A 25,498-nucleotide genomic window follows, 5' to 3' on the forward strand; every position below is an offset into this window, starting at 1 on the left:
ACACACATGTATCTATAGACAAATTCAGAAACATGCCCATGGAGACAAATAGGCATGTATCAGAAAATACATATACTCTAGAGAAAAACACAGGTAAATACACAAGGCCATAAACAGAGACCCAAGTAGGAAACACCCGTAACACCAAGACTTAAAGGTATGTGAGCATGTCCTCAGGGGCATATACCCCAAAAGATGGAATTATAAGGGAAACAGCCCCTCCCACTGGATCACGTATAGTATCACCAAGACACCTATCCTAATCATGTTTGCACAGGCTTTGCACATTGTAGGAGCTTAACAAAAGTCATGAAATGAATGAGTGAGCATAGCTATTGGAAAATCCATATTCAGGAAAACATAGTCATACTCACATATATTCACACAGAAGTGCACAGGCACATAAAGGTGAGCTAGCCTTGGAAAAGGAAACCCCCAGACACATCTACACACACCCATTCACACAGGTCTTTCCTTTTCCAAACCAAGTTCAACCCTTTGCATTTACTAATTTCCAAAGATCAATCAGAAGCTAGAGAAAGAAAACAATCCAGTACCTACTTTTAACAGTTTCCTCCTCCCCCTTTTGCCACCAAATCCAATTCTTTCTGACCCAGGTCCCCAGGAACAGGACATTTGTCCAACACACTAGTCTTGAGTATAAGGATTAGGGAGAAGGGACACGTGCTTATTGTTTTACCCTGGCCCCTGGAAGGTTGGGATGTATACGTCTCCTTCAGCTAATTCTGGCCCTATTCAACAGAGTCAGAATTCCCTTATTAGAGGACTCCCTATGGAGAAGGAAAAGGGTCTGCATTCAAAAGGAGTGTATAAAAAGGTGGACACAAGGACAGAGGCTCTAGATTGGGGTCTGAATTCTCATTCTGCTTCTAATGCTGCCAGCTATGGGATCTCAGGAAGGTCACTTGCATTCTCGGAGCTCATTTTCCTCTACAAAATTAAGAGATAGGAAAAGGTGATCTTAAATATAACTTTCAGATAGAACAATCTATGAATGGATTGGGGAAATGAGATTCAAAAGGACTGGAAAATTAGAGAGGACAAAAGCAAGGGAATTGGGAGAATTCCTTACCTGGGGGCGTCAAAGCTGTCATAAGAGCCCACGGTGTAATGTCTGAAGAGCCTTTTGGCTTTGTCACTTCGACTTTCTAGATGGAGGAATGGTCAGGGGAGAAGCTGAGTGACATTCCCAGATCCTTCCCTTACTCCACCCACAACCTTCTCTCTCCCCTAGACAGACTTTTCATCAGTAATTCAATCCCCTCAACCCCAACCGAAGAAATGGAGGTTTGTTACCTTGCTTTCCCTCCTGGGAGCGATTAGCCACCTCCTCTAGGCACTCTGAGGGGAACCAGCCAACTCGACCTTTGACCTGACCTTCCCAGAAGCCTCCTTCCCCGATGCTGAGCACTGGGTCAGAGAGGAAGACAGGGGAGCACATTCAAAATCCATTCACCACTTTCCACCATTCAGCTTCCAGCAGCTTTTCTCTATCACCTGCACAGACCTCTACAGTCCCCCCCCCCCCCGCCATCAACAACCTTTAAGTATAAAATTATACATAACCCTGTTCTTATTGGCTTGCATTGCAGAAAATGCCTGGGCAGGTGAGGAGTGGATGAGATGATCTCCGAAGTCCCTTCAATTGTGATACTGTATAATTCTATACAGTAGCCCAGTGCAACAGTTCAAGTTTCTGGTGTCTCTTCTCCTCTGAAGGTCAATGATATCTTGCCCCCCAAGTATCTCTCAATTGTCTCAAAAACATAATCAGTTGTGAGGGAGTTTCTTTAATCTATCCTTGAGGCTCTTTTTCTCTTTCACTTTCTCTATCCCTCTTCCTTCCTTCCTTCCTTCCTTCCTTCCTTCCTTCCTTCCTTGCTTCCTTCCTTCCATCCATCCATCCTGTTTTTGGCCTATACTACCTCTAGTAAAAAAGATCTTGGACCTATCTTCTCATTCCTTTATCTCATTGTATAATAACATTTCCAAATTGGAAGTGATCTTGAAAGTCGCCCCCCCCCCCGCCAGGCTGGGAGAGACTTCAGAAGGCATCTCATCCAACCTGTATTTGTCCCTGAAGAGAAGTCAGTCAGTCTTTTATTGAAGGGCATAGCTCCGCTTTCCAAAGGAACAGCTCTCTTTCTGGATAGTTCTAGTTAGGATAACAAACTAAAGTCTTTCCTCCCATCCCCGATGATAGCAAGATGGACAAGTCTACACCCTCTTCTTCAAAATAGTCAGTCCTTCCCATACTTGAAGATAGTAGCCCTACCCCACACCTTAAAAATCTTCTCTTTTCCAGGTGAAACATCTTGTTTAAAGATCAGTTTAAGCAATTAAGGAATGCTTCTCTAGCAAGCTTTTCAGTCTCTGCTCTCCCCATCCCACCTACAAGCATCTCTTCTCATCACTACTGTTATTATTCTTTTTTGGTCAAGGAGTTCTCCTATGTCCCGCAGTTCAGGTTTGCAGAAGTAAAGAGAATCACAATTTCTCCTCTCCCATTAGCCTCCCACACACACAACTGGATGCAATTTTTCACCACCATGAACCCCTAGAGAGGGGTCCAGAGAAACAGAATTGAGAACAAAATGTTTTTTTTCCTGTGCTTAAAATTATTGGCATGAATTACAGAAAGTAATGTCAAATGACAAGTCAATTCTATACTGTTTCACTCGGTATTGAGGGGTTCCATTCTATCTTATCCTGCCCCTATCATAGAAGCCTAGCACCTCAGAACTGGGCTGGACCTCTGAGCTATGACATCCACATAGAGATTGACCAAATGGAAGGAACTCGGAAGTCATAAAGAATTCCTTTGATCATATCACAGAGCTAATAGGTGATGACCTCAGAGATCATTTTATATAAGCTGACACCCAGGACTTCAGAGAGGGGCTCCAGGGGGCACCTTGGCCAAATAGGACCTGAGTAGGAATTCACACAATCAAGTCTCATTCTTCCATAACCACCTTTCAAATACTCATTCCCATTCATGTATCTCTTTTCCATGCTAAGCACCCCATGTTGCTTCAATCAAATTCACCCATTCTGGCCTACATGTTTGCATCTTTTCCACAGGAAAAGCCCAAGAAACTTGATCAAATGTTTTGCTAAAATAGAGTCAAATGGCATTTATAGCACTAAAACATTCAATCAGGAAACAACAGTTTGTTAAATGCTGACATTTTCACTATTCATGAGCACATCTCTCTACTAGATTCAGGGGACACAAAATTAAAAAATGAAGCCCATGTAGGGGGTAGAAAGGCTATGATAGAGCAAAGGAGAAATCTTCTCAGAGCATTCAAAGGAAACTTGAAATTATTTCACTTGGAAGGGAGATGAGGGAAGGTTTCAATGTGATATCCAAGTTGAACTCCAAAGAAATGTCTGAGAGATTGGGGGAACTTCAAATGGTTCTCCTCTTGCCTGGCTGGAAATCTCCTTCCTACCACAGGTCCTGCTTCTCTGGATGAGCTTTCATTTGTCAACATTATTCCTCGGAGGTGACCCCCAGAATCAAACACAGAACTCTAGGCAAGCTGACAGGGGAAGAGTACAATGGGGCTAATAGAGGCCCCTCATCCACCCCCACCCCTACTCTGGGCACTCTCTCTTTGTGCTAAGATCACCTTAGACTATAAGCCTGTTCCTTATGACATTCAACTTATCTGGAGCTGGAAGTTTCCGAAGATCTTCAGGATCTTTTCACACCAGCTACAGACATTGGGGATTGAAGGACAAAATTGACTATTTCTCCATACCCAATTTCATCTTGATAAAGATGGTCCAATATTTCAAATTCTCTTTGAAGGTCAGTGGTGCCATCTCATGTAGTAGCAGCTGGTCCTCACCAGCTTTTTCAACTGAATCTCGCTTTGCTCTATCTACACCACTGACATGGCTTCCCCATTAGCTGTACATACCACACTCCAAGTCTAGAGAGTGAACAAGGAGTTCAGAATTGCTCAACCACCTCTTCTCACATTGGCTGAATCTATGACTCAGAGTGAATGTGCAGGGGATTTGACCAAAGCCACAGGTACCAGGACCAGGACCTGATCCTTCTTCCTCCAAATCTGCTTGTCCACTCTCTGCTCAGCTCTCATGCTTACTCCACTGACTATCTGTTTCCGTCAGCCTTTTGCATCTACTCCTATGCTCAGTTTATTCCATACAGAATGGCACTATAGATTTACACAGTTTCTAAAACACTACAAAACTTAATGTTTGTCCTTCATTTTCGAAGACCACAACATCAGGGAGCTAATGTTATGACAAGTACATGAATTGGATTGGGGCGGGGGGAGCTGTGCTAAGTCCCCAGCCTCACTTTATCCTCCAGAGTCATCTGGGTCCAGTGGCCAGATAGGAATCAGAACAACTAAAGATGGCCCTGAATGTGAGGTAATCGGGGTTAAGTGAATTGCCCAAGAGCACACAGAAAGTAAGAGACAAGTGTCTGAAGTCAGATTCAAACTCCCATCCTCCTTCTCATGACAACTCTCTAAGCTACGTTTTGCCAGTATCATTTCCTGCATTTTACAGATCAAGAGACTGAAGCTCAGAGAACTAAGATGACTTGCCTGGTGTCACACCACTAGTAAAAATGTTAAACCAGGTCTCATGGGTCCAAGTTCAGGACCCTTTAAGGACAGTGGGTGTTCTAATTTTATACCTGAGGAAACTGAGTCCCAGAAAGGTTAATCAGCTTGCTTCAGGTCATGGCTAAGAAGTGGCATTTGGTTTATTGAAACATATTTATTCTTTGTTGTAAGCAATAACTTCCTGGGGAAGAGGAAAGGTAGCAAAAGGATCCATTTGTAACCGCAGGTGGTGGAGCAATAAGATAGCAAGAAATAGACTTAAAATCTGAAACAAAATTCTAAGTTGCAGAAGATCCAATTTGCAATAGAAGAGGGAGTTTCATGTACCCATGAAATCACAGTCCTCATCTCATTCAATCCATCTATCAATAAAGATGTTTAAGAAAGTGGCAAGCTAACACTGAAACCCAAACCCAGTTAATTTCAGCTCCAGACCAGCTCTCAGCCTCCTCTCCATGGCACCCCCTTGCCTCTTGGAGGAGGAGGAGGAAGATGAAGATCATAAACAGTGGACCTTTATCTAAGTCTCCAGGCACAGAAACACTTGATGTCTGGGATCTCAGTGGATGCCCACAAGAACCCTATGGCATCAGTGCCTAGGTATTACCACCCCCATTTTACAAATGAAGAAGCTGGCACAGAGTACTTTAAGTCATTCACTCTGGGTCATATGGAAAGTAGTGGAGCTGGGATTTGAAAGTTGGTCTCTTGGAACATTTTACACTCCAGCGCTGCCTTCCCCTTCCCCCTCTCTCAAGATCCCAAGCATGTCATAACTTCTTGGTGAAGTCTTCCTTGACTACCCATCCCACAGTGATCTCTCCCTTTGAACTCAAAACATTCACTGCACACTTCTCAGGGTCTTCCCACCAGCATCTCTATTGATTTGTATGGGCAACTAGGGAGCACCACAGTGCACAGAACACTGGACCCAGAGAGAGGAAGACACTTCTGCATCAGTTCAGATCTGGCCTCTGCATCTAGCTGTGTGACTATGGACAAGTCACTTTACCCTACTTGCCTTGGTTCCTCATCTGTAAAATGAGCTGGAGAAGGAAATGGCAAACCACTCTAGGATGTCTGCCAAGAAAACCCCAGATGGGTCCATAGAGAGTCAGACATGAAAAACACAGAAAACAACTGAACAACAATTAGTTTGACTACTGGCCACCATTTTCCTCTCAAATCTGACTCATGTTCAGCGATAGTACAGTCTAAAATTGGTATTTTTAAAATAAATAATTCTTCCATAATGAAAAATTGCTGTGGTAGGATCTACATGGGTCCTGCTTCCACCAAAAGAACTCACCACTGGTCACACCTTCTTGCCCTTTTGAGTTCTTAGTCAGATCATTGCATAAGCTCCCAAAGAGGCTGAACTCAGTGGGTTAGAGGAATTCCTCCAATTATCATGCCCCCAGACAAAAAGATCAGACTTCTTAATTTTGCTTTCAGGACTCTCCACAAACCTATATTCCCATCCCTGTCCTATCCCAATGCTGCACCCTCAAGTCAAACAAGATCAAAGACCATTCCTCAAACATACCTAGTACTTCTTTTCTTCCAGGACTTAGTTTATCATATGCCCTAAACTCCAGTGATTCTCTGTCTCTTCCCTCTTATTGCTGAATCTCATCTCTCCCCTCCTCCAATGCACCACTTAACACCTTGTTGGAACTTCTCTGGTAGACTGATCTCTTTTAGTCTGCATCATTCATGTCTTTGTATGCATCATGGCCCCCATCATAGTGGCCAAGCTTTGAAGGGCAGAGACAAGACCACACTTTTTCAACATTCTCTGCCAATTCCAGCGTTTGAGCAGTGTTTGTTGAATTGAATTGAATTAGGGCAGAATGGAGGGTAGGATAGAAAAAGGGTTGGATTTGGAATTGGGGGGTACCCACAATTTTGGCCCTTCTCTGTTTTTCATCACCTATAAAATGGAGGAAGGATTTTTGCAATCCCTGCTCCACACTAGTGATCATAGGAAAGTTTGCTATTAATATGAGTTGGTTGTTGTTCCAAGCTATGTATTCACTTCAGATATAAATATATATATATATATATATATATATATATATAAATATATATATATATATATATATATATATGTATTCCTGGACACTTCTTGTCTATGACTACGCTGAAATCTCTGTGGAGAATGTTAGCTTCTTGGAGGCAGCTGTTGCTTTACTCGGTCTAGGTATCCCCAACCTACCAATCAACTAGACAGTTGAGCACTTCATCAGTGGTTCTGGATGGACTAACAGATAGTTTCATCCATTTTGTCAACTCACTCTACCGATATGCATCCAATTGATGGCTCTTCAATAGTCTTTCAGAGTGATTGAAAAGTGCATTCCTTGTGACCAACCTGGTAATGAACCCTCTAGACAAAACTCATCCAGCTCTTGGAAGACAGACATTCACTTTGTCCTTGGACTTGTTTCTTGTGACTTCTTGAGCTACCTCAGCCCTACTAGAACTTTCCTGGCCTTGGTCATTGAGCACCAGTTGCCTTCACTTGGTAGTAACACATGAGAGATCCTTCCATTCTTTTCAGAGAGGCTACAAAGTCTAGGCACTATTGGGCTAGTTCAGCCAAACACCCCCACATCATTGATACATCATGCTACCTGACTGTGGTCAAATTGCTTCACCTCTGTTTGTCCCTTGGGTAAAACTCCCTATTAAGTTACAGGCCAGTATCTATCTGCTTTGGTAGAGGGAGGTCCTAATGAGATCAAAAATATTTATCATAGTATTATATTTTATTTTGATATTTTTTGCATATATGTCCTGTCTAACCAACTAAATCATAACTTCCTTGAGGGTAGGATCATGTCTTATTCATTTGTATTCCAGGGTCTTACACAAAGTAAGCACTCAAGAAACAATAGTGAATTGATTCCATTCCCAAACATGCTGACCAAGCCCATCCCAGCATCCCAACCCCAGGTACCTTTGATCTTCTCTCCCTTGCTCAAGGAGATCTCCCCCTCGCCCTGGGCCTGGTATGGCTTCACGGCCATGAAGGAGCGTCCTGGTACGGCTGTGTAGAGCTTCCGTCGCCGTCCCCGGCTTCCCAGGGAGCCCCCAGGGCCCCCGGATCCCCCTGTGCCCCCAGATGGCCCCTCTCTGGGTGTCCCACTGGAGCTGGGATATATATATAAGGAGTGTTGAGGGAAAGGGGATGTCCAGAGGAATACCATGGTGGGGAAGGGAGGAGGGGGAAGGAGGGGAGAAGGAGGGAAGAAGGGGATAGGGCTTGGGCCATATCAAGTGGAAGGGCTCTTACTGAGAACTAAAATGGGAAGGGAGCTGGAAAGTCAGGGAGGGGTTATTGGGGGCTTCCTGTTTCTCTCCATAGCTGCTCCCACTCCAAAATAGGTTTATTGTAGAAGTCTCTTCATCCATCCACCTCTACCTGTTAAATGTTTTTCATACGCTATGAGTGGCATATCCTCACATGCTTACCCTCTGGCCAGGTCCCTACTCTGCTCAAGAAACACTCATGGCTCCCTATGACCCCTAGAAACAAGTCTGGATTAGTTTGCTTGGCATTTGAGGTGTTCTTTTGAAGGGCTTGACCCTCTCTATTTATAATTACAGAATATCAGAGCTGAAGGAGTTGGAAATAGGCAAATCATGAACATATTAGGTAAAGCACATCCATGAATGGGTAGGCATCCAGATCTCCAAGGATGGAGAACTCCCCATTGTGGGCCAGTTCTGTTGCTAGGACATTGCATTAAACTCATCTCTACCTTCCTGAAACTCACTGTTCTTCTTCCCAGCTCAATCCTCTGATGAAGTAAATCCCTTCCTAATGACAGTCCTGAGAATGGAAACCAGTTAGCCTGCTTCCCTAGATCTTTTCTCCTTCTGACTAAGCCTCTGAGTTCCTTCAGCCAAACCTAAACTGGCATACTGTGAAATCCCTTCTTTCCCTCATACCCACCATTATCTACTATCCTCTAGACAAGCTCCAAGTTGTCAAGAACTTTCCTCAAATGTGGTCCCCAGAAGTGAACCCAGTATTTTGAGTAATGCTCCAGCTATTGCCTACCTAGGGAAGGAGGCTTCAGGTCATTGCCCCTCCTTCAGGACACTATCTCTGATCCTATATCCTATAGATACATTTGCTTTAGGGATTCATTCCAGATTGAGACCCCCAAACATTTCTTTTTCGGAAATATAGTCTTGCCACACCTCCTCCATCCTGTACTTATGTTGTTGGCTTTTTGAGTGCCACAGTGGCTTTACATTTATTCCTATTAAATCCCTTCTTAAAATCACCAACCCATTAGCCTATCGTTCTAGCTTGACAAGATCTTGGCCTCTAACTCATTTAACCTATTAATTTTCCTTCCCAGCTTTTGGATAGCTCTACATTTAATAAGCATGCTAACTATCTGTTGATGGGCCCAAGGAAAGAGACCTGTGACACTCTACTAGAAACTTCTCTCCTGACATTGATCCTATAAGTCTCACATAGCCTGACTTGCCTATAAGTTTGCCTTGAAAGTAGGGAATATATTTTATCTTTGTATCTTTCCCAGTGTTGGGCATAGGATTCTACACAAGGTAGATAGAATTTATAATGGAAATGTTTGCATTGAAGGGGTCTTGGGAAACTAATTTGGGTGTCATTAGAGAATGAAACGAGTGATTCAGAGAATGAATGTGGAAGGTTAGGGATATGAGCTTCTCTGAGAAAGGAGGTATAGGGGACCATCCATGAAAAAGGAATGCATTGGGAATGCATTGGGAAATGCATTGGGGAATGCATTTGGAAGTCCATGAGGAAGAAAGATTTGAGGGAATATATGGAGGATAAATAATTTATGGAGAGCTGGAGATTCCAGGCCATCTGTGGGTTGAGAATTAGGACTGATGGGAGGGTTAGAAGCTTGTCTGGCCATCCATGGCAAGGAAAGATGGGTACTGGGAACAGTCATAGGAAAAGAACAGTGGGGAGGTCGAGGTATTCATGAGGAAGTGGTGAGGAAGAGGAACATCCAGGGGAGTTGGGAGCTTTCCTGGCTCTCCATAGGAAAGTAGAGTATTGAGAGCAGGGGAAGGGGAAGAAAGGTATTAAGAGTAGTGGGAGGGGTGAAGATTAGAAATGTTATGGGGAAAGGGGATGTTGGAAGTAGGAAAAGAGGACTGGGGGGAAGAGGATTTCCCTGAATGTTCTTGGGGTGATGCTGTTGGGATGTAGGAAGAGAAATAGGGTGTTCCTGACCATCTGTGGACCTGAAGGCCAGGAGAGAAGGCCACTCATGAGGAAAGAGGTCTTGGGAAGAAGGAAGAAGGATTTGGGGGTGGTCAGCAGTGCCCCCTACCTGGGCCGTCCCCGGGGCTGCCTCCTTGCCTCCTCTGGGTGCCTCCCTCGAGAAGGGGAGCGGGCCCGGGCACCCCGGGGACTGCTGGCACTACGCAGAGTGCCGCTGCTGAGTTTGGTGCCTGGGGTAGAGGGCGCTGTTGGAGCTGGGGCCGCTGGGGCCGGGCCAGGACCAGGGGGCCCAGAGGGTGAAAACACCATCCAATCAGGTAGGGCCATGCTGGTGTCGCTGTTAGCACGGAGCAACATCGGGGGCACAGTCAGCCCTGTGCTTGGTGGACCCCCCCTCCGACGGGCTGCATACTTGGGGGACTCCTGGAAGGGGACTAGTGGGGGGGTTAGAGAGGAGATGAGGAAGAGAGATTTGGGGGTGAAGATGGTGGAAAGGAGAGAGGTGAGAAAAGGAGAGATGAAAGAGGGAGGAAGACAATGGGAAGAGATAGGAGGAAGAGGAGATGAGAGGAAGGAGGAGGGGGAGGTACAAAATTGGGAAAGAGGCAAATGAAGAAAAAGGGAGATCCAGGAGAGGAGAAGATGGAAAGATGCATGAGAAAGGAAGCAACAGGGAAAGGAGGTTGGGAAGATAGAGAAAGTGATGAGAGAAGAAATGGAGGTATGAAGAGAGGGAAATGGAGATGAAAGGGGAGATCAGAAGGGGAGTATGGACAAGGGAAAAGGATAAGGGATGAAAGCAGAGAGGAGGGAGGGAGGGAAAGAAGAGCGGTGAAGGAAAATGAGAGGTGAGAGTGGAGTTAGAAAGATGAGGGTGAGAGAGAAAGATGAGGGAAGTGGCAAGACATGAGGAAAGAAGCATAAAAGAGAAGGAAAAAGGACAACAAAATGAAAGGAGGAGAAGTTAGGGGAAGAGATGAAGGAGGGAAAGAAGGGAAGAGAGTTGGAAAGAAATTAGAAAGTATATCAGAAGAAAAAGGAAGATGGAGTTGTGAAGAGATGAGAGGGAAGAGATGAAAGGAGAATCAGAAGGAAAATGGGGGAAAGGAGAGGGATGGAGTGGCAAGATGGAGATATGGAAAGAGATAAAGGAGAGAGTTTTTTTGGGGGGGAGGGATGAAGGCAGAGATGTGGAGGGAAAGGGGAAAGGGTAAGATGAGCTTGGGTAGAGGCAAGCACAGCTCCACACCCTTCCCAGCTCTCCCTCAACCCTGAAGTCCTTCCTAGCCCGCCCATAAGAGTAGGCACTACCAAGTTCCAAACACGCTCCTCTCTCCAGTCGGCCATGTCACCCTCACCATCCCCCAACTTCCAATTCCCACCTCACTCACCCACATCCTGGTCTCGGTGGTTTCGAATCAGCTCCCCCAGCTCAAAGTTGCCAGCTATTACAGCCACCTGGCCCAGATGGGGGCAGAGGAGAGAGGAGGTGACCCCAGGGGCCAGGTAAGAACAATCATGATAGTAAGCCTAGCTCTAACCTGCTCCCCCAAACCTTGCTAATTCTCCATTTTTCTCTAACACCCCCCCACCCCACTCTCTCCCTATCCCTATTCTCCCTCATCTCATTTTCTGATCATTCCTTGCCCTGAATGCCCCCTCCTGCCCCTTGTCCTCTCCTTCTCTATCTCTTCTCTCTCCTGATTGTCTTCTCCCCAGCTGCCCTTCTTGGCCATCACCTGCATCTGCTCCTGGGTCTCCTCTTCTGCATTGTCTCTTTCTCTCCTTCTTCCTTCATTTCCTTCCTGTGCTTTTCCCTTTTCTCTTTCCCCTCCCCATTCTTCAGTGCCCCCTCTCCACCACTGCCCCTCACACCTGCTTCTCTTTCCCCTCTTTATTCTCTCCTTGCCTTCCCACTTTCTTCAATCACTTCTCTCTCCTAAGATCTTCCCACTTCTCTTCCAGCCAAGCTCTCTCCATGTCCTTCCCTCCCTCTTCCATTTCTCCTGTCCTGCCTTCCAGCTTCCCCTTAACTCTTGTTCTACTTCCCTCCTTGCTTTGTTCTGTCACCACTGCCACTTCCAGGCCTTTTCTCTGGCACTCCCTCCCCTCTTCTCTCAGCCTCCTAACTTCCTTGATTTCCTTCAAGCCTACACTCAAATCTCACCTTCTGGGATAGTCTTCTTCTCCTGTCTTTTGTTGGTTTGTTTTTGCAAGGCAATGGGGTTAAGTGACTTGCCCAAGGTCACACAGCTAAGCAAGCATTAAGTGTCTGAGACTCAGGTCCTCCTGACTTCAGAGTTGGTCCTCTATCCACTGTGCCACCTCACTGCCCCCTAGTCTTCTCCTGTCTTGATACTCATGTCTCTCTCTAGATTACCTCTAGTTTGCCTCACATGTGTCTTGTTTGAACAGAGTTGTTTGCATGTTGCTTCTGCCATGAGATCTGAAGCTCCTTGACAGAAGGACTATCCTTTGCCTTTCTCTGTATCCTCAGCTCTAGTGCCTTACATATAGTAGGCACTTCATAAATGCTTGCTGCCTTCCTGACCATCTTCGATCAGCACCTTCTAACTTTCCTCTTATTTCTCCCCACTTCCTGTCTCCCCTGTCCTCCTCCTCATCCCTCTCTCCTAGCCTTTTCCGTCTTTGCTATCTCTTCTTCCACTCCACCATTCTCTTCCATCTTGCATGTCGCCCATATCCCTTCTCCTATTTCTTCCAATCTCCCTTCTCGCTTTACTTTTACCTCCTCTTCTGTTTGCCTTTTATGAACCCTTCCATCCTTCAAGACCTCCCCTCCACCTCCTCCCCTCCCCACTCTAACCTCTCCAAGGTCTCCTTACCTGAAAAGGTGTCTGTCCATTGTTGTTCTTCACCTCCTTGTTGGCCCCCCGATAGAGGAGGATTCGGGCACAAGTCTCCTGTAGGCAGGGTTGGGGGAGAGGTTCAGGGTTAGGGCAGATCAGGGGAGGGGAAGAGATCTCAGGTCAATCTAGGGCATCCCAAAGGGAGTGGGATGGGAGGAATGGACATGAGAACATCAGAATTGGAATCCATTCTGGGGGGCAGCCCCTTAAGCCCCTCATGCACTTTCTCATTCCTAGCCTAGAATGACCTTCTCATTGACTCACTCACTCACTTATTCATGCCTTTTCAATCTTTTTTCTTAGTCCAGTTTCTCAGCCTATTTCATTCATTCATATAAAAAACACTTATTAAGACTCCACTGTGCCAGTGTTAAGATCCAGAGAAGATTAAAAACAAGAGAACATGGGGGCAGGTAGGTGGTGCAGTGGATGAAGCACTGGCCCTGGAGTCAGGAGTCCCTGGGTTCAAATCCGGTGTCAGACACTTAATAATGACCTAGCTGTGTGGCCTTGGGCAAGCCACTTAATCCCATTTGCCTTGCAAAAAAAAAAAAACCTTAAAAAAAAAAGAGAACAAGAGTCAGACCCTAAACTTGCCCTCAAGGGGCTTCCAGGCCAATGATGAAGCTTGGCAAGGGACACAGTAGTGTCAGTGTGGGCTACTTACTTGCCTTTCTTTGCTGGTTCCTTGCATCTAAACCCTTAGAAGATGCTTATTGCTGACAGACACTCCCTCACTAGGAGAGGAGCTCTACTGTAAACTGGAGCTTCTCAGAAATTTAGCTAGGTCAGAGAGTCCATAGACAAGAGACTTCCAGTCTCATTTCAAGAATATACCCAGAAAAATGATGCCTCAGTATCTCCTGAGGGTAGATCCAGTCCATGAAAGTCCTGTTCAGATGCCTCCCTATGGTCTATGGGTCATCCGGGCTCTCCAGGGCTCTGCCAGCATGTTGGCCAGCCTAGGGAAGGGCAGAGGGCTCCTCCCAAGCTCAGCTGCACAGGGAGAGATTTTTCAGCTACAATTCTTGAAGACCCTTCACTGAGGACAGGAAAGTCCCAAAGTCAGCACAGTAAGAACTGATGACAGAGCAGACCCAGCTCCTCAAGGCCAGGAGTGGTAGGGGCCAAGTCTGTGGGACTGAGAAGCCTGCCTTGAGTTGGGTCACCCTCAACACCCAACCCTGGTCACAGATGAAGCCTTTTGAACCCGACAGGGTCTGAGCTCCTTGCCACACTAAAGCATCCTCTGAGACTTTGCCACATCTAGAGAAAACTCGTGTTTCAAAGGAGTCATCTGGGTGGGGATACAGAGGCCACCCTTTACTCTTCCACTGCATGATTTAATAATTCAAATAGATAGAATGTCCCCAGCTTCAATCTTTAGTAGCTTGGGGCAGCTAGGTGGCACAGTGGATAGAGCACCAGCCCTCGAGTCAGGAAGACCCGAGTTCCAATTCGGCCTCAGAGATTTAATAATTACCTAGTTGTGTGACCTTGGGCAAGTCACATAACCCTATTGCCTTGGGGAAGGAATCTTTACTAGTTTACAACCTCAATGGGACTTTGGGGATGTGCTACATGGAGCCTTCCAAGTGGATAAAGCTCTCTCCCTGGTTTCACTTGATTCTCTGAGGGAGGTCACCTAAGTACTCCTGGAGAAGCATGGCAGTGGCCCTCCATGAAAGGCCCAGCTGAGGGGTCTACCTTGGTTAGGATCTCAAGGGAGATTTTAAATAGTAACTGAATTTTTCCTCCCTCAGACAAATCTAGGAGTACATGTGAAAGATGAATAAAAGAAGCAAAAAAAAATGGAAGTGAATGGGAGGAGCTAGGTGGTGCAGCGGATGGAGCATCAGCTCTGGAGTCAGGAGAACTTGAGTTCAAATCTGACCTCAGACACTTAAAATTGCCTAATTGTGTGACCTTGGACAAATCACTCAACCCCACTGCCTTAAATAAAGTTTTTTGAAAAGATGGAGGTTGAATGGAGATATGAGGCGTCTTTTGATAGCAGAAAGGTCAAGATCCAGGGAAAGGTCCATGGCCAGCAGTAGAGAGACTCAGGACAAAAGTGTGGTTTGGGACCAGGTCAGAGAGAACTCCAGGCTCCTCTGAGATGGCTATCCCCATCGTTCAAGGCTCAGTCCAAGAGAGCTCCCCATCACTAAATGTCTTCAAAATGAGGCAGACTATCACTGATCAGGAATTCTTTTCAGAGAAAGGCTACAGACTAATATGAACAGAGACTAGGGGGTGCTATCACACACAGAGCACAAGACTTCAGTACAGGAAGACTCATCTCCCTGAGTTCAAATCTAACCTCAGACACTTACTGGCTGGATGACTCTGGGCAAGTCACTTCACCCAGTTTGCCTCAGTTTCCTCCTCTGTAAAATGAGTTAGAGAAGGAAATGGCAAACCACTCTTGCATCTGCCAAGAAAACTCCAAATTAGGACATGAAAGTCAGACAGGATTGAACAACAAGATGAATGCTGAGATTCCCCAGGACTCGAAGACTTTATGTTTTTGTTTCATAGTCCCTCAAAGAATCCCTGGAGCAAAGGGGCCCCTCTCCTTTCTAAACTCTACTATCACCTCTAGTCTGGAGCCAGAGGCATTCCATCATGAACCTCAGTTTCTTCCTCTATACCCTGGGAATGGGCTTTGAAAAATCTTGCAGAATGGGAGAGGTGCCCAAGAAAGCAGAACTGGAAGGAATATGGAGAAGTCACAGGGAGGCGGATTTGGGCTCCTTCTCCATTTCTCCCATCTGTAAAATGAAAGACTTGGACTGGGGGTTCTCTGAGGACTCTTCTAGTTCTGAAATTCAATGATTCTAAGATTGGAGCCTGGTGATTATTCTGATTTGTACAAAGGCAAAGCGGTGGATTTTTCCAAATCTAGGCTGATAGACCTTACTCCTGATAAAAAAAAAAAACAATCTTGAAGATGAAATGATGGGAATGCTGAGAGAGATGCAGCTGGGCCCCATGGAATGATGAAGAGCGGGCCTTTCTACAGAGAAGACTGGGAGAGCAACAATGGAGAGGGCAGGCTTGTCGGATGTTTTGTGGTCAAGACAGAGAGCTGTGGGTGCAGGAAATTTGGAACTGGTCCCCTGGATCGGTGGTTAATTGATCAATATGATCAATCTTAAACTGGAGAGCCCCATCCAGCAGAATACCTCAGACAGCTCTCCTTGGTCTCATTCTTTTTTTCAGTCTCAGATGAAAGCAGAGGGAAAAGGTGTATTAAACTTGTAGTCAATGTAGCACTGGAGAAGAGAATTGGTATGGAGAAGCACAGACATTTAGAGCAGGCAGGGTCTTCAGTAGCCCCCCAGGTCACATTAAGGCCCACAAGGACTCCCCACAACATAGCAGACTAGTGGTCAGTCCAACCTCTGCTAGGGCTCCAGCTCCAGTTTGGGGAGCTCACCACCTCCAGGGGCTGTTCTTCCTTTGGACACTCCAATTGCTAGAAAGGTTTTCTTCACATCCAGTCTAAGGTTGCAGTCCCTTCTCATTGCTTCTAGAAGGTCAGCTTTAACAAGTGCAATTCCTTCAACACGGCAGCCCTTCCAATAAGGGAAGACGGCTACTTTGTTCCCCTCAATCTCCTCTTGTCCACTCTAAACATCCCAAATTCCCTTGATGAGTACTCAGTTGGCATGATGTCAGGACCCTCCTAGCCTTCCATTAGACACTCTATAGCTGATCAATAGCTTTCCTATCCCCAGGCCACCAGGACTGAACCCATTCCTCCAGAGAGAAATCTGAGGAGGACAGCAAGACTGTTGCCTTACTGCTCCTGGAAGCTATTCCCTGTTCAGGTAACTTCAAATCCCATGAGCTTTGGGGGCTGCCATATATCACTAGGTGGATAAACCAGACTGGGCTTGGAATCAGAAAGTTCTAAGTTCAAATCCAGTCTCACACACCTGCTAGCTGAGTGACCTTGGGCAAGTCATTTAACTTATCTGCCTGTTTCCTGATTTATTAAATGGGAATAATGATAGGAGCTAGGGCACAACAGGTAGACCTCCTGAGTCTGGAGTCAAGAAGATTCATCTTCCTGAGTTCAAATCTGACCTCAGACACTAGTTGTGTGCCCCTGGGCAAGTCATTGAATCCTGTCTGCCTCTGTTTCCTCACCTGTAAAATGAGCTGGAAAAGGAAATGACAGATCACTCCAATATCCCTGCCAAGAATACCTCAAATGGGATAAGAAAGAGTCAAAGAAGACTGAAAAATGACAGGACATCAACACCTACTTTGCAGGGTTGCTATGAGGATCAAATGAGACATTTGAAAAACTCTTAGTATAATACCTGACCACAGTAAGGGCTTAATTAAAATATGTTTCTTAATGAATATATGTCTACAATTCCCCAAAAACTTTTCATGACTTTCATAGAGAAGGCTTATGAAACTGGTTTAAACCCAAGAATAAGACTTTACATTGATCCCTGCTGAATTTCACCTCAGTAGATTCAGCCCAATGCTCCTAGACTGTCAAGATCTTAGTGAGACTTGACTTTGTCATCTAATGTCTTAGTTTTGTGGCTTCCACAAGTGTGTCGTGGAGAAGACATGCGTGCACACCTCACCAGATCCCTGTGGCACTCCACTGGAGACTTCCCATCCATTGACACTGAACTATTAAGGACTACTTGGGGGTTCTGGCTACACCGCCAGTTCCAAGTTTATAGCCCTAGCCTACATCTCTCCATCTCTCCCAACAAGAATTGCATGCGATTTCTCAAATTTCTCAAATTTCTCAAATGCTTTGTTCAAACCTAAGTAAATCACAATATCCAGAATTTCTCTGCTGGTTTTGAAACTATCAGATGAAAATGAAATGAGGTTTGGGTGGTATGGTCTCTTAAAGATGAAGCCCCTCCCTTTGTAGATGTTCAACTACCACCTTTTGAATAATAAACTTGGGGACTTAAGGTCCAGCTCAGGGACCTCTTCCCATTGGGGAACATTCCCTGTCCCTGGGGAGATCTCCTGCTCTCCCAAACCACACCCACCATTTCGTTCCTAACCCAAGGATGGAGTTCATCTGGATTATCTCATGCCCTCATTTGTTATCTTAGATAGCATATAAAACCAGAACAAAGGGATGGACTTCATAACATTATATCTAAAGCCTATTTTGAGGGAAAACATAAATGTAAGATGAAGGAGGAGGGGAAGGAAGAGCCTCTATAGAGCACCTACTATGTGCTAAGAGCTTTACAACTATGATCTTATTTGATACTCATAACAACCTCAGGTTCTATTGTTATCCCCATTTTACAGATGAAGAAACTGAGGCAGTCAGCTATTGATGATTTTCCCAAAGGCACATAGCTAGTAAATGTTTGAGGCAGGATTTGAATTCATGTCTTCCTGACCATGGTGCCTACAGCATGTTTGGCCATACCATAGTCCTTGTGATAAAGATCAGAGGACTTAAGTAGACCTCAATTTGCCACAAGATGGGAAGGTAATGTCCCAGCCAAGCGACCTGGATCTTGGGCAGTGGGAAAAGAACCATCATATCCGGAACAAGGGGTGGTCATGGGTCTCTATTCAGACCTTCATCTGAAATGGTGGGACCTGTTAGAGGAAGGACATTGATAAGCCCAAAGGGGGACAAAGACCAGGTGGAGGTCCAGATGGGAACTGCACCCTTGCTCAGGGAAGATGAGAGATACATGTTCAGTGACTGTGAAGGGTTACCAGAGAAAAGAGGGAGGGAAGGGACTTGTTCTGCCTGACTTCAGGAGATAGACCAGGGGCAATGAGTACAAGTTGGAGAGAGGTAGAAGCCAGTCCAATGGAAGGAAAAACTTCCTACTTGCTGCTCCAAAGTGGAGCTATCTTGGTAGATGATGAGCTTCCCGTCTCTGGAGGTGTGCAAGTGGAGGCTGGATGATCTTTTCTCAGGGTGGCCTAGATAGCTGCTGAGATCCCTGGTACCTCAGAAATTCTAGGATTCTGGGACACTGCAAGTGTCTGCTCTTGTGGGAATATACTTCTAATGGGGGAAGGAAGGAGCTGGGCTCATCTTGGATGTAGCCCAGTGGCTGCCCCAGAAGGCCGACCTCCCTGGAGAGGGCAGGTTCTCTGGGGGTGACATGGAGGAGCAGGATGAACAAGAAGAGTTAAGGTAATGGAGAGGCCACCCTTCCAAACTCCTAGGCAGGGAATACCACAGAAGGGCTCAGCAAACATCAGCAAGACCCCAGACTCCTCCAGAAGCCTGGACCATCAGCAGGACCAGGGTCCCATCCTGAGCCTCAGTTGCCTCAAATGTAAAATGTAAGAGCACAAAGAGCTGCTTGGAGGGTCCTTCCTGTGCTGATGCTCTGGGCTCCTAGGAGGGGTTAATATTCCCCCAACACCTCCAGCCTCTTCCTGAGCACAGCCTGCATCTCCCCACTCTCTTGTAAACTTGCGGACGAGGCCCGAAGCAGACGTCTGCCATCCCCCTCCCAGAGTACACAAGACTGATCACACACATGTTTCTTGGCTGTGGGTGGAGGGTGGGCTGGTACAGGGGAAAACCCAGAAAGAGGGGCTGGGGAGGGAGGCAAGGCAAGATGGGGAGGGGGAGCGATCCCTGACAAGACACACCTTGTTGTAGAGAGCACAGATGTGCAAGGCAGTGTTCCCAGAAGCGTTCTGGGCCCCTGGCTCAGCCCCATAAAACAAGAGATGTTCCAGGTGTTGGGAGTTACCTCTCTGACAGGCCTGGCAAGAGGTATTAGAGAAGAGGAGCAAAAGTGAGGAGAGGTCTTTCAGAGACCCCCTTATAGCCCACCCCCCAGCCCTTACTGCCCTCAGGACCCAGGCACCCATTCCTTGTTAACTCCATTCCCAGGCCACCAGAGCCCCAGACAATCACATATACCCCAGCCCCACCCCCCCAGGTACAAGAGCATCTCCTCCAGCTCTGGTCCCTAATCTTCCACCTATCCACAAGCATCCTCCATTCCCTCCCATCTTTAGAAACCCAGGCCTCTGACCTCCCAGCCTCCTACCCCCAGTCCTGGCCTGCCCCCCCAATCTGTCCCATCTCCCTCCCTTCTGCCCCCCCAAGGAAGCCTTGAATCCTGAGACCTGGTGGATCTCCTGCCAGCCGTTCTCATCAGCGATGCCCAGCTGGGCCCGGTTATAGAGCAGTAACTCACAGCATCGCGGATCTCCCCCCACCATAGCCGTGTGGAACAAGGGAGTCAGGCCCCGGCGGTCCTTGTAGTTGGGGGATCCCCCAAGATCCAGCAGAGCCTGGACAGGAGGAAAAAGAAAAAAAAGAAGTCACAGGTTAATGCAAACCCTTGACTCTCCTAAGGAGACAGACTGGAGGGAGCCATGGAAATGGAGGCTGGATTTCATTAGCACGGGAGGACAAGGCTGGGAATCATGGGGGAAGGAATGGGTGTTCTCTAAAGTGACCTTGAGCAAAGGTCATCATGGCATGGTGAAAAAACACAGGGTTGGAGAGATGGAAGATCTGAAGTCTAATTCTGACTCAGCTAAGTTACCCACTTGTTATCACCTTGGTCAAGTCATTTAGTTGTTATAGTTCTCAGTTTCCTCTTCTGGAAAGTGGAGGACTATTGGACTACCTGATCTCAAAGGTCTTTTCCAGCTTTTAGGATCCATGTCCCTCCCTGGCTTCAGTTTCTCCATCCGAGCACAAGATATGAGGAAAAAAACCTTGGACTTAGTCCTGGCTCTGTTCTGGGGTCAGCCTGGGAGCAGATAGGGAGAGGGCCCAGAGGTTCAGTATGAAGGGTGGGCTGAGCTGGGACTGATCCTCTCAAGGTCTATATATTTGTCCCATCACAGTGCATCGATGAACCCTTGGTCATCATTTCCCTTTTCTTCACCCTGAAAGCATTCAGTGCTTCTCTCATTCTCTCTCTCTCTCTCTCTCTCTCTCTCTCTCTTTTTAGGTTTTTGCAAGGCAAACGGGGGTTAAGTGGCTTGCCCAAGGCCACACAGCTAGGTAATTATTAAGTGTCTGAGACCGGATTTGAACCCAGGTACTCCTGACTCCAAGGTCTCTCTCTCTCTTTCTCTCAGTTTTTGCAAGGCAATGGGATCAAGTGTTCCCTTATTTATTCATCATGAAAATGAAAAGGTTGGATTTAGGCTTCATTTAGCACAAAAAAAAAAAAAAAACGCAGAAGATCTCGGTTCCAATTCTAACAATCTTATTTTTTTTTAACACTGAAGCCACCTCAAAGGCCATGTGGGTCAGCTATTTCAGCAGTCTAGGAAGCTCTGGATGAGCTTCATCCATCAGCTGCCAGGAGGGAGAGAAGGTGGGATCTTGTTCATTGAAACCTGTACCTACTGTAAGACATCATCCTTAAGGGAGTGCGGACCACTTATGGATAGCCTTAGCTGTTGGAAAGCTTTGCTTGCTATATTGAGGAAATCTCTCTCCCTATCCTGGCCCTTGGGGTCAGGTGGAATCCAGCCCTCCCCAGGACTTCTCATCTCTAAACTGACCTCCCATGGCCTAATCTCTGGTTCCCTCACTTTTCCTGGGTTCCTTCTGAATCCCAACCGTTTGTCAACGTCCTGCCTAAACATGGCACCTTGACCCGGATGCAGTTCTCCACATGTGGCCAAAGAAGGGCAAAGCCCAGTGGGACTCTCACCTCCCTCTCTCCAGATGCCAGCCCAAGCTTTGGTTGGGGTTTTGGGGTTTCCATATTGAATTGATGACTGACAGTGAGCTCGAATCCCCCAAAATCCCCCAGGTCTTTTTCTCATAAACTCTCATCTAGCCACAAATCCCCCATCCTGTACTTGAGCAGCTGACTTAAAAAAAAAACACAAATGTAGGCTTTTACATTCCTATTAAATGTCATCTTATTAAATTCAACCCACATCTTCCACTCATGAAGTTGATTTTTTGAGCCCAAGTGTAGGCAGCAATTTACATTGATCTGTTCATTTCATTCAGCCCATCACTGCAGCCTGTTGACAGCTTTGGGGAGTCAAGGAGGAGGAACATATGACTTTGGGAGGCCGCCCTTTCTACTCTTCGCTAGCGCTGATAGTTAGAAAGTTTGTCCTGTCAGGAAGCAGACATTTTCTGTATTTATAGAGCTTTTCTCCATGCTCCTAGATTCCTCCCACTGGGTTCAAGTAAAACAAATCAAAACCTTCTTCCCATTGATAACCCTTCAGATACCTGAAGACAACTGTAGTGTCTTCCTCAGGTCTTTTTTGTCCACCCTGAGTGTCCCTGCCTCCTTCAACTGATCATGACTCAATGGTGGCCATCCCTATTTTATCCATCTCTTTCCTATATCATGATACCCAGAATGGAACCCATACATAAGATGTGATCAGACACAGAGTACAGGGGGTTGTCCCCTGTGAAAGTCCTGGATAGAACATTCAGTCTTTCTGAATGCTGCCTGTTCCACTCGGCTAGGTCACTGGGTTGACAGTCTAACCCAAATCTCCTACTAAAACTCCCAGATCTTTTTTCAGAGCAACTGCTATATTGCCATGCCTCCTCCAACTTTTGCTTAAGAAATTTATTTTTTGAACCAAAGAATAGGACTTTATATTGATCTCTACTAAAGCTTATCTTCTTTTTAAAGACTTTGTCTTCCAATGAGTTAGCTTTTTGCCATCAGCAATTCTAAGTATGTCATTCATGCTTCTATCCAAGCCACTGGTAAAATGTTAAATAGCTCAGATTCCTGGAACTCTCCATTGGAAGAGACTTTCTGCCAAGATGATAGTAAATTACTGACCACCCTCGAGCCTAACCATTCAAACACTTCCAATTCCATATAATTGTATAATGGTTTTGCCCACATCTCTCTGTTCTTTCTATAAAAGTAGCAGGAGAGGTTTTATCAAATTCTTTGCTATCTCTGTACGTACACTTATGCTCCTGAGCTAGCAACTCTGACAGAGAAGGAAATGAGGTTCACTTGCCAGAACCCCAACCAGAGGAAACCATGTGACTTCTCTGTGATCAAGACATCCCTTTCTAAACTCTCATTGACTATCTTTTCAAAAAAATACATTATAAAATTCTGTCAATAAAGTTTTGCCCTATGTCCAGCTACTGAAAATCTAGCCCACCTTTAAGATAGAGTTCAGGAGCCTCTCCTTACTCTCCCCTCCTCCAACCCAAAATGATCTCCCATCTTCAGTTCCCATCACCCTTGTGAACCAGGCTGTACTGGACTGTACTTATGAATGGACCTAAAGAATTATCTATTGAGGTCCCCAGAACTTGGTACAGAGCCTACACCTAGCCATTGCTTAATACATGGGGAACATCTGGATTCTAGCACTGGTTTGAGCAGTGTCCTGTATGACCTTGAAAAGGTCACTTTTCCTCTCTGCCTCAGTTTCTAATTCTTCAAAATAAGAGAAAGATGAGAGGGCTCTCTAACCCATTCCAGCTATAATGTCATCATAATGGGTCTCCTGAGGCATCCCTAACCTTGGAAAATCTGTGTTCTAGCTTCCCTCCCAGGCTCTTCTCAGCACCATCCTTGTGCTCTAAACTCCATTTCATTCTTTGCTCCAAGGACCCTCTCTGTCCAAATATTCCCAGCCTCAGAGCCTTGTAATTCTACAGTTCTGTGTGTTTGATCCCAAGATGCAGCATAATGGATAAAATGGAGGTTGGAAAAGGGTGAAGTCAAGAAAGGGGAAGGGTAACCAGAGCCTGCTCCCTTGGATTTACTCACTAAAATCAGAGATGAAGAGGGACCTTCATCAGTACTTAATACAATCCTTTCATTTTAGAGGAGAAATGGAATTGCAAAGAGACAAGGGACTTCTTCAAGGTCATCTAATAATGAATGACTCGAACCTGTCTCTCCAAAATGACTCTAGTGTTCTTTCTGCTACACCAAATATCTGTGCAGATTCAATGGATGGAAGGGTGCTTACTTCCTCTGAGAAAGCTGGGAAGATAATTTGTAAGGAAGAGGAGATGGAAGAGGGCATTTCCAGGCTTTTCAAGACCCTGGGGAAAGTGAGTCAGGATCTGAAACCTGTGACAATAGGCTGAGTGTTCGGCCTCCTAGGAATGAGATGGGAATATAAAGATTGGCAGATTCAGTAGACCCCAGCTCAACCTGAGTCAGTCTGGAGGCAGAGCAGCAGAGAATGCTGATGAGCCCTTTGGGAGTATTGGGGGGGCATTGCACAGCATTGGGCACCATGTCCTCTGAGGCAGCCACACCTGAAGGTTTGTGTTTGGCTCTCCAGCCCACCACAAGGGTGGGGAAGGCTCAACCAAAGGCACTTGGAGCATCTCATCTGGAGAACAGCCTTGGAAGGGACACAGACTCAGATTTCCAAGGGCTAGCCCTGGGAAGAGGGGTTACCCTGATCCTGATTGACCCCAAGGGTAGGATGAGGAATGGGGAGAGGAAGGGGCAGAATCTGATGTCAGAACTGCGCCAAGTGGAAGAAGCTGCCTTTGGAGACAGGAAGCTCAGGGATCGGTAAATGGTGAAGGTTGGATGATGACTTGTGGCTTGGCTGTGCAGTGGCAGGGGCAAAGGAGAGAGGAAGAGTGGGCATCCCGGGCTAAGTCAGAGCCATCTGGGAGCAAGCAGGAGAACCACTGTCTGGATAGGTTGGGAGTTGACATGGCTCATTTGGGGGATATTTTGGTAGTCCTGATAAGACTATCTCTGAAGAGACAGTGGGGGGGGGTCTTCCTTAGGAGATCTCAGGGGTCATTGTTTATTTGAGTTGTGTGCTTTCTTTGGGAGGGAGAGTGAAGAATCGATATTTCAAAGCTTCTCGGGGGGGGGATCCCTAAGACCTTGGAAGGGCCTCTGTTGGAGCATCTCTCTCTCTCTCTCTCTCTCTCTCTCTCTCTCTCTCTATCTATCTATCTATCTACCTATCTATCTATCTATCTATTTATCTATCTATCTATCTTAATGGTTTCTGGGGAATCTTTCTGAGTCTTCTGTCTTTGGGGCAGTTCTTGGAGGTCCTTGAAGTTTCTGTTAGAAGGATCTTTGCTGTTGGTGTCTTTCCAAAATGATCTGCCAAAAAAGGGGCTTGGAAAACATCTAGGGAGTCTGAATGGGAGATGTTTGGGGAAGAATGCATATTGCTGGGAGCCTACTTGTGGGAAATGGGGACTCACCGTGAGGGCCATGCAATGTCGAGCACACACAGCCTTATGGAGCGCAGTCATTCCATCCCGAGCCCGGAAGTCGATGTGGGCTCCACCCAAGCACAGTGTTCGGATCACATCCACCGAACCCTCGATCTGGGCTGCCAGCGTCAGAGGAGTCTCTGAGGAAGAGTTAAAGGGATTCTTATGGCCTCCAGTTCCAATTTCTCTATCTCAGCACATCACCCACTTGGTTCTCTGACCTCCTTCTTCAAACCTTTGACCCCTGATCCACAAACATTAAATCCTGGTTCCCAGCTTTCTGGCTTCTGTCAAACCACCAAATTTCCATGTCCTTTAGTCTCAACCTCCCAGAATTCCCCAGTTCCCCTGCACCCTCAGACCTCCTGAACCTGTAGCCCATATAATCTCTCCCCTCCTGCCACCATCCTCCAAACCTAGAATCACAGAATATTCCTTTTAAAAGCACCCCAGGGGAAGCTAGGTGGCACAGTGGATCAAGCACCGGCCCTGTAGTCAGGAGGACCTGAGTTCAAATGCGGTCTCAGACACTTAATAATTACCTAGCTGTGTGGCCTTGGGCAAGCCACTTAACCCCATTTGC

The 25,498-nt window shown here is 46.3% G+C and overlaps 1 protein-coding gene across 1 annotated transcript in view; it reads right to left on the bottom strand.

Annotated features, from left to right (window-relative positions):
* The window catches only part of SHANK1 (SH3 and multiple ankyrin repeat domains 1), a 77,619-nt gene that overhangs the window by 47,207 nt on the left and 4,914 nt on the right, over positions 1 to 25,498 (bottom strand). The window contains exons 6-14 of the mRNA XM_074220254.1: positions 24,904 to 25,055; positions 19,860 to 20,027; positions 19,374 to 19,490; positions 12,720 to 12,797; positions 11,265 to 11,331; positions 9,983 to 10,307; positions 7,597 to 7,790; positions 1,318 to 1,431; positions 1,094 to 1,169 (exon numbers count right to left, since the gene is read on the bottom strand). Coding sequence (XP_074076355.1) covers positions 1,094 to 1,169; positions 1,318 to 1,431; positions 7,597 to 7,790; positions 9,983 to 10,307; positions 11,265 to 11,331; positions 12,720 to 12,797; positions 19,374 to 19,490; positions 19,860 to 20,027; positions 24,904 to 25,055 — 1,291 coding nt within the window. The remainder of the gene's footprint in view (positions 1 to 1,093; positions 1,170 to 1,317; positions 1,432 to 7,596; positions 7,791 to 9,982; positions 10,308 to 11,264; positions 11,332 to 12,719; positions 12,798 to 19,373; positions 19,491 to 19,859; positions 20,028 to 24,903; positions 25,056 to 25,498) is intronic.

Source organism: Macrotis lagotis, chromosome 1 (assembly GCF_037893015.1).
Source record: "Macrotis lagotis isolate mMagLag1 chromosome 1, bilby.v1.9.chrom.fasta, whole genome shotgun sequence".
Lineage (NCBI taxonomy): Eukaryota > Metazoa > Chordata > Mammalia > Peramelemorphia > Peramelidae > Macrotis > Macrotis lagotis.